We start from the raw sequence: 9,683 nt of genomic DNA, 5'->3' as shown, positions 1-9,683 counted from the left end.
GTCTCAGTTCTGAACCCTTGATGGGGCTTTCAGTTCTTTGTAATTTGACCAGGTTTTGATTTGCACTGGGCAGTCCCAGAGGAGATGTCAATTGTTCTGGGACTCTTTAGTTCTTCGATACTCTCTGCACTTGTAGCTTGTCAATGTGAAGTTTTTATCATTGGCAAGGAAAGACAGATGGGGAAAAAATAGGGGAATATATGGGACTTTCCAGCAACAGCACCATCTCTGCTAATCTCTTGCCCCTGCCAGATCAGCTGATTCTTCATAAAACTCAAACCACAACTACTCCCCCCGCAGCTTGCATTGAAGAAGCAGGGTCGATGAGACCATTTGATGCGTACCAGTGCAAAGGGAGGGGAAGGGGCGTCCTTGCAGACAAAGCTGCCGAGTGAGCAAGTAAGAGGAGTGGGGGGGAGGAAAGGGGGCGGAGGCTGCATTTTTCCCATCTAGCCTCTTGTTCATGGAAGGGGAGAAAGGGTTTACAGCAGCAAGAGGGAGGGGTGATGTGTGAATAGGGGGGGCATCCATCCTTCCAGCTCTGTCCATCCCACCTCAACACCTGTCAACCGGACATAGCCAGAAGGGCAGGTAGGATAACGGGGGACCCCGCTTGGGTCCAGTCTTCTCTCCCCCCACCCCAAACCTCTCTCTCATAACAGGAGATCGGTTGTTGCTGCGGCAAGCGGGCGGGGGAGACCAAAGAAGGCCGAAGTGAGCTGGGTGTGGGCGAGAGGAGTGTGGCGCTCGGTGGTAGATGGAGGGGTGTCATGCTCCTGGGGGCACCAGGCTGTTGGAATGTGTCGGGGTGCGAAATGAGGGCGGGGGCAGCCAGGAATGCTGGGTGGGCGTGGATCCTGCCTTTGGCTGAGGTTCCCTCTGGAGACCGGGAAGACTGAGCAGCAGGTATAAGGGCGCGTGGGGAGGGAGAGTACGTGGGAGGAAGGAGCTGAAAGAGGAAAGTGCCGGTTGATGGAGGCGAGGAGTCATCGGCAACGAGAGTCGATTCGGTTGCGTGTGTGTGTGTGTGTGTGTGTATGTGTGTGCGCGCGCGCGCCGTCAGGCGAAATGGCGGGGTTGGGGGCGGGAGAACAGGGTGTGTGCTCTCTTTGCCCCAAGATGGGTGTGAACTGGGGATGCGGGAACAGGGTGTGCGAGGAAGTTGGAAACAGATGGAGGGAGGGCTCGGCAATGAAGGCTTTTGACCGAGTTAGGGGTCTTCCAGATAAGGTATCCTACCTTGAAAAGGGAGAAAGCGAAGGTTGGGAGTAAGGCAAGGATCCTATGCACACTTAGTCACGTGTGTAGAACAGAGAGGGGTAGGTGACATCAGGGCTTTTCTCAAGGCAGCAAAGTGGGGAAGATAGCGAATGGCCTGTAGATCGAAGGAGGGAGCGAGGGATCAACTTAGTGGAGAGAGCGAATAGCCACGAGGTAAATCAGAAAGGAGAGAAGAGCGAGCAGGGAGGAGGAAAGTAAGAGAGGCTCCTAAGGAGCTGTCCATGGTAGAAGTCAGATCTGGGGGCGGGGGGTTGAATGGCGGAGAAGAAAGGCGTGGAAGCAGACGGGGAGTATGGGGGAGAAGGGAAACAGCCGGTTCAAGAGATTTGGGTGCTTAGATGATGTTGAGCAATTTGAGATATGTAGGATGCCCAGGCAATAGTTATGGGACTGGTTGGGAGAAAGACAGAAGTCAGGACAGAAGAAAGAGAAAATCGATCTGGCTATTGGGGAATATATCCATAAAAGGAAGGGAATCAATACAAGCCATTCAATCTTCTTTAGACAAGAATGCTACCAGTCACTGGAGGAATAGATAAACAGGCATCTGCTTAGGATGGAAAGCATGTACACAGGTTGGACTCATACCAGCTCCAAAAGAAAGAATGGGAGGGGGGAAATATTGAGGATTACCTTTGTGTCAGGTGTTTTTTCTAATAAGGAGAAACTGTTCTAATGTAGAATTGTGCCTTTTCTGTGCTAAATGAGTCTGGCACCTGTTCTCCATCCCAGATGATAAAAATTAATCTGGTTTTAGAAAACTTGCATAACTTAATACTCAAACATTTTCTATTCCTTGTGCAAGAGACACAAGCTGTAATGTCATCCAATTTTAATTCTTTCTATGAAATAATGTGGCTGTATTGTTGGGAAACTCTTTGCAAGCTTGAATTGTTATTGCCTCAGAGAGAAAAAAACAGATAAATTCAAAACATATAGAACTGCACCTGATTAAGGGAGAGAAGATGATTGAAAACATCAAGATCTGGGGCTGGGCATGCCTTTTATGCTGTAGCAGTACTTCTCAACCTTAGCAACTATAACGATATGTGGATTTCAGCTCCCAGAATTCCCCAGTCATCATTGTCAGACAAAGATGGAGGCATTGACAAGGATTTTTTCCCCCTTGGGATTACTCTTTTGCCATTCGATGAACGGTCAAAAAGTTTAGAGAAACAAGTCAGGTGTTTCTTTTATATGAATGTGTGTAAGAAATGAAAAGAGACACTTGAACCACCAGGCCATGTGCCACTAATATGTGCCAACTAATTAATACAAAATAAATAACGGGTTAGCAGTCGTTTAGTGTGTGCCAGCGACACTGCTAATAATTGGTAAGTCAGTATGCCTTTTTATGCACAGGGGATTTCCCTATCTGAAGGTTTTCTCTAAGGGAGAATTATGTCCACCAGAGAATCAGTTATGGCATTCATGTGCCAGCATCGGAAGTTGGTGATTGTATGTTAATATAGCATGTCAGAAAAAAGCTAGAGTGTGCCACCTGGAGATGTATGCTATATAATTACTTGTAGCAATACTGATTATTTTTTGGCCTATTTATAAAAATGTGTGTGTGTGTGTGTTTGTGTATGCACACAGAGATAAAAATACCACAACGTAAGTATAGGAGCACATACTCATTGACAAGATTATTCGTCTTATGTTGAATTCAGAAATAAAGCTGACTGAGATCTGTAGAATAGATAGGTGTGTAAACAGCCCTTTCCCGATCTTGGCATACTCTGGTTGTGTTCAGGCTGCAGCATTCAGAATTTCGAGGCGGAATTTTTTTGACATCAGGAAGGATTGAACAGGATGTGTTAGAAATTATCTCACACTAGCTTAAACATCACTTGGATCGCAAGTTGCTTTAAGCCAATGAATGCTTTATTTTGTGGAATGTATTTTGTTAATGAGCAATTATTATTTGCAAGGCACTATTTACAACTTAGTGTCTTGTGCAAAGCTAGACAATGTAATAAGCCATGATTAACCAAACCTAGTTCAGTCTATTAAACAAACTAGATTATGAGTTTAAGATTATTTAAGGATGTCATGAATGGCAGTCTGAAACAACCTCACCCTTCTGCCTACTCCAGAATTCATTGTTAACTTTCAGTTCATGTATTTTGCATTGGATCAACATCTGATTTTGTGCTGCCCATCTCTTGCTGAGCTGTGACTCTGTAATATGGTGCTTTCCCTCTCTGTTTTGATTAGATGTAAGCTGTCCTTTATAATTCCTGATTATCTGAGTCAATCTTTGCTACACTGCCTATTATGGATCTTGAAGCTGTGGTGGCAAAAACAGTGGAATCCAATAGTACTTTTTTTAAATTAACAAACATATTAAAAGGCTAAATAAATAAATAATAAGAGTCTATTTGCTCTAGGGGTTAAGGCACCTAGCTAGAAACTGGGAGATAGTGAGTTCTACTCCTGCCTTATGCACAAAAGCTGACTGGATGACATTGGGCCAATCACCAGAGACTGGGAGTTCTAATCCCGCTTTAGGCATGAAATCCGCCTGGGTTATTTTGAGCCAGTCACTCTTTTTCAGCCCTACCCACCTCACAGGGTGGTTGTTGTGGAGAAAGGAGGAGGAGGAAGGAGTATTAGATATGTTCACCACCTTGAATTATTTATAGAAAGAATAATAAAGGTAAGGTTAAAAAATCTAACTTTTAAATGAAGTGTATAACCCTTGATACATTTTTTTAGTCAGAAAAAATGTACCATATTCCAGATGTTTTGCATTGCTGGTTATTTGACTCTATGCGTTCATCTCTTGAATTAATATGTTCTGCAGTAGATTTACAAGGCAATAATTATACAGTACTCAAACTAAGTAAATTTGGCAAGGATGTCTAAATCCATACATTTTTATTCCTGTTTGCTTCTCATTTTCAATTCTTTATTTGTGTCCCATTTCTACACCACTTTGAAATTGGAAAAAAAATCTGAAGAGTCATAGACCTTTTTTTACCTAATGTGCACTTTTTTGAACACAATTTTGCCTTAGGCATACTTTTTAAAGAAATGCTTTTATTGCATAATATATTTTTCTATATCATTTTCATCAGTATCATTTTATGAATTCTTTTCTTTATACATTTTGACATAATCTTTAAAACTGTACAATAGCCATTTTTTTACAATTAAGTTTTTCTCCGCATTTTGGTTTGAAAGTAAATTTGCACCGAAAGGTAAACTGATGTCTCATTTATCCCTTAGATTGAATATGCTTAGAGTCTGGGTGAGTATTATCTTGAATTACTGAACAAAGACACAATTTATGAGCAATTTATATACCATTGAACTTCCACATATGAATCATAGCTCCTAAACTTGATTTACAGTTAACTATTTTATATAAGAAAAGAATCAGTTTTGGTGCTTTAAACTTGATGTCTGGCAGTTCTTGTAAGAAATATACCAACAATTACATCTTGTTTATATTTCATTATTTAATAATAGCTGCCGAAAAGTGTTTATAAAGCTTTAGATGGCTTTACTATTTCAAAAACAAAATGTATATGCCAATAATGAAATAACAGGTAGGTATAAAGATAGAAAATTGGCAATCATGTGTCAAGAATAGGGTTAACAAAAATAAAGGCACCATAATGAGCATGTTTTGTGCAAAGTCTTAACTCACTTTTGAAAAGATACTTAGGAGAAAAGCTAGTTGTGCCATCTAAGAGCTTCTCATAAATCTGACCTTCCAATGAAAAACATTTATTTCTACGGGAAGTGAATCAAGCCACTTCGTAGGATCTGAAGTGGCAGACTGGGGTGGGAAGTGAAATTATTTTCTTGCAGAAGGAATTATTTCCATGGACCATTTGAACTCTAGCAATTACGGAGTTAAAAGGGAGGATCCAGTATTGAACTGAGCTGAGAAACTAATCAGCAATTTTTGCAGACTTCTCAAACGGATGATGGGTGAGACTATTAAATTGCTTCCATTAGCCTGCCACGCTCTACCCTAGATGAAGTTCCTGAACTGCCTTTAACAGCAGCGCCATAAAAAGTGCATTACTGCCCTTGAATCTGGAAGACACCGATGCAGGAATTACAGCAGTCTGCCTGGCAGATGAGCATCAGCCAAACTTGTTCACACCAAGCAAGGCGAGTGGTAATGCAAGGCTAGTTTAAGAAACAAATTTCATCTTTAATGCAGAATGTGAATGTGTGAATGCCTCAGATCTGTTTTTAAATATGTATCAGGAATGGTCACTGGGAAGGGAGTTGGATCTGAAGATGAATCCCTGGCCATCAAACCTGATGGGAACGTCTACATCAGCTTCCTCTTTCCAGTTTTGTGTCTACCCAGAAAGGGAGATGCAAAAGTTTTGAAGCAGTAGTTTTGAAGTTTTGAATGCATTAAGAATTTAACACAGTTGGGGCTCTCTCCTCTCCATGAGACACCCTCAATATTTGTGCAAGAGGGCATGAATTTTATGTAAGATAAAAATCAGTTATGAATCAGTTTTGGTGCTACAAGCCAAACATCTGCTGCTATAAGCTTATTATTAGGACTGCATTCCAAGATGAAAATGAAGGTGTGTGTGTGTGTGTGTGTGTGTGTGTGTGTGTGTGTGTGTTGTCTGACTATTGATCCTTGGTGAGTGGCAGTACAACCGCAATACTTCCTGTGAACCATAAATAATTACAATAGTTTCTTCCCCAGCCTAGTCTTGCCAAAGCTCATGTTGGCTGACAATGGTAGAAGTTATAAGCCCAAATATTAGGATGTCATAGATGACGAGGAATGATGTAAGTTTTAAAAATTGAAATAATATATTTTTTAAAATCTTAGTATATTATTTCTTAACAGTTTTCCATTACTTTGCATATGCCTAAGCATATTGTGAGGAAAGATGGAGAGCTTTATGTCTGCTTGTATTCAAACATTAATTTTGAACGCATTCAAAGTTTGGCATTTAGATATTTTAAAGTCCTGCCAATCTCCAAAAACAAACACAACATGGTTAATAATTGAATGGGGGATATTTAAAAAATCCCAGGACTGGAAAGCAAATGGAAAGGAAAGAAGTCCTTGAAGATTTTATTCCACTAAAAATTGATGACTAAAGGTGATGACACTCAGCTCTGTTTCAAGGCTGTGAGCCAACCCTGTCCAAAAACATTTCTGTGGTCATGTGGACAGCATGACATCACAGCACTGTTTCCTCCCTGCCAAAATGGTATTTATTTGCTTACATTTACATCTTTTGAACTGCTAGGTGGGCAGGAACTAGGCATAGATGAGCACTCAGTGCTAGGGTTTTGAACCCAGGCTGTTAGCCTTCTAGCCAACAAACTTAGCATCTTAACCATTTAGCCATTGTACTGCCCAGAAAAGCAGAGGAATTGGTTAAAAAAAAAAAACCTATCCGGGAGAAAAACAGCAGTAATTCACTTCCATAAATGAATATTTTTAGCTACCATGTTTTCCCCAAAATAAGACCCGGTCTTTCTTTTGGGCCCCCAAATAAGCACCCGGTCTTATTTTAGGGGGATGTCTTAACTGCTTATCTTAGGACCCCCGCAGCCAGACCTCCCACATTATGACACCTGTCGTGCCTCTGCCCAACTACTTCTGTGGCCACTCGCAGCCTCTTGCAGCTAGACAGCACATAGCGCAGCATGCCAGTACTGCCACTCGTGGCAGGAGGCCACATGACTCATTGTGCTGGTACTGTCACTCGAGGCAGGATGCTGCGTGGTGAGTGATGTCATTACAAGTGGCATGGCACTGACACAATGCGTCATGTGGCATCTCATTGCAAGCGGCTGCAAGCTGAAGAAAAAGTTGGGCAGTAGGTGCAGCAGGTTTCTGGGAGTGGGAGGCCTGGCTGCAGTGGTCCTAAAGTTAGTGGGTGCAGGGCACATGGTGAAGCTTCACTCACCACATCCTAACTTGATTTTTATGCATGTGCTTTGCCCCACTTTGTACAATCAGAGGGTGGTATGGAGTGGTTGGAGTCTTAACTAGGGCTTATTTTTTGATTAATGCTTATTTTAGGCACACACGTAAAAATCAAACTAGGGCTTCTTTTTGGGATAAGAGAACAGAAGTAAATTAGTAGAACAATAAAATAATGATAAAGGAACATAATGAGAAGGATGGATGGGTGTAGAAAAGAGAGCAAGGGGGAAGATGGAGTATGACATCAAACTATCCCTCTCCAATGTGGATCTCCTCCACTGAGTTGTCATGCCAACTGGCAGAGCCAGGTCTTCAGGTCCTTGTGGAAGGATAGGAAGTCAAAACAGATTTCATTGCGGAGGGCAGGATGTTCCAAAGAGCGGGTGCTACAACAGAGAAGAGTCTTTTTCTGGGTCCCAATGGTCAGAGTTCTGTGACTGATGGGATACAAAGTGGGCACCCTCTGCCAGCACTGTTAGGACTGGCTTATTCTCGTGGGATGTCATTGGGTAGCCTGGTAAAATTTCCTGGAACTTGTGGACTTCAACTCTCAGAATTTCCGAGCCATGGGAATTGAAGTCCACAAGTCATAAAAGGGTCATAGTTCCCTATCTCTGACCTAGACCAATAACAGAGACATTCGTGAAGTCACCAGGTTTGCATCTCAACATAAGAGTGCTTTTTTAAATGATTAAATCTTGTCTCCCAAACATGAAATCCTATTTTTTCCCCCTTCCTCTCACTTATTGTTTAACTCTGCATTGAATTAATGTTGGCATCCAAATAGAAACAAAATTCATTGTGTTCTTTTCTTTAACCAAAGCAGTTGATTTAGCCGCCTCTGCTAACTCCACCAACTTTTGCAGCCCTTCGTCCATTGTGGGAGGTCTGAAAACATTTCTCAGCTAATGACCATTTCCATGTCCAACTTCTTATCTCCAAAAGTGTCACTTTAGGAGTCCTAAAGGTCTCCTTGAAGATCTCAGAGCCTGGGGTTGAAAGGCATGGGAAGAGCATCTCAATTATTTCTTCTTTTCCTCGTGGCGATTCAGAGGTAGAGAGCAGGCTCTGAGGCTGATGCAATCCAAGCACCACCTTGTTCAATGTTACTGAATTCAAGCCTCCTCTAATTCTCCTAAACCCAGATCCTTGCCTGTCATGTCAGACGATGTGGAGAAGAAACAGGCTCCTCCAGAGCCAGAGGCAAAGCAAGATGAAGAAGAGAAGCAAGAGCCAGAGCCAAAAGCTGACACAGACCCAAAGCAGGAGCAGCAACCACAGCTGGAATCCCCTCCTCGTAGCCCCCAGGCTCCAGAGGCCCCTCCGCAATCCATGCTGGTGACTGTCACCATCGAAGAGGAGACTGTGGAGGGACCACAACTGAATGGGGATCCCTTGGGGATGAGGGCCGGCTCAGCTGAGGAATTAGGAACCACCCCAGCCCCTCCTGGCAGCCCTCCGGCAAGGTCCAAATCGGCATCGCTGAATGACCTGAAGCCCCAGAACAGCGTCAATGGAGGCCCCCGGGCGGGTGTGAGGGGCAGTTTGTCTGGCTCTCAGGTGCATCTTGAAGGCACAGCAGCATCTCCGCGGGCCAGTCTGAGTCGGCAGGCCTCAGCCACTGGATCAGCAGTTGGGGAGGCTGGGGCGAAACCCAGAGACTACATATTCATGGCTGCTCTGTCCTGTTTTTGCCCCATCTGGCCGATCAACATTGTGGCCTTCGTGTACTCAGTCATGGTAAGAGTCAAGGTGGGATTGAGCAATTAAAAGAGCCGCCGACTATGGGGATCCTGTAAAATGCTTTCCCTGGTATGGTGAAATGGTGCTTTCCATTTACCCCTTCCACCAGTGGTGGGATTCAAATTCTTTTACCACTGGTTCTGTGGGCGTGGCTTGGTGGGCGCACTTTGGGCTCACATGCACTATGCACACACGCACTTGATGCTTCACACACAGCCATGCCAAACCTGTGCTTTGCGCGCACACAGAGGGTTTGCTACTGACCTCCTGCACTCCTGCTTTGTGTCAAAAAGCTGACATGCAGGAATCCGCTGTGCTGCGCGAAGCAAGGAAATAAAGATCAGAACAGAGCTGGGGCAGGTGGGCGGGCACTGATCATCAGGGAGAACCAGTTCACTTACAGATGATCCTTGGAGCTACTGGTTCAGCCAAATGAGGCCAAACTGGTAGAATACCAGGGGTGGGATTCTATCAGTTCGCACCTATTCACTAGAACTGGTTGTTAACATTCTAAGCAGTTCGGAGAACCAGTTGTTAACAGAAATTACTGGCCTAATCCTGTAAGGAAGGCAGGAAGGAAACATTCTGGTGTTGCTTACAGAAACTGCCTCTCCGTTGACCCTTATTACATTCTTGGCAGGACTAGACTTCCTATCTCAGGAACTTCTCTGGAATTTTTTGTCCCTCCTTTGCTGGTACTTTGCTTGTGTGGAGGGACCATTCA

The 9,683-nt window shown here is 43.5% G+C and overlaps 1 protein-coding gene across 3 annotated transcripts in view; it reads left to right on the top strand.

Annotated features, from left to right (window-relative positions):
• The first annotated feature begins 175 nt into the window (after positions 1-175).
• Positions 176-9,683, top strand: part of PRRT2 (proline rich transmembrane protein 2) — a 12,944-nt gene continuing 3,436 nt past the window's right edge. The window contains exons 1-2 of one of the 3 annotated variants that reach the window (XM_087918319.1): positions 176-399; positions 8,362-8,956. In XM_087918319.1, the coding sequence (XP_087774445.1) occupies positions 8,375-8,956 (582 nt within the window). In that variant the 5' untranslated portion in view covers positions 176-399; positions 8,362-8,374. The other 2 variants (XM_087918317.1, XM_087918318.1) reach the window with 2 other exon arrangements.

The sequence above is a fragment of the Pseudonaja textilis genome, chromosome Z, assembly GCF_049901715.1.
Source record: "Pseudonaja textilis isolate UNSWEBS1 chromosome Z, rPseTex1.2, whole genome shotgun sequence".
NCBI lineage: Eukaryota > Metazoa > Chordata > Lepidosauria > Squamata > Elapidae > Pseudonaja > Pseudonaja textilis.
Note: the sequence above shows the minus strand (reverse complement) of the source record. Positions and strands in the feature narration are given on the sequence as shown.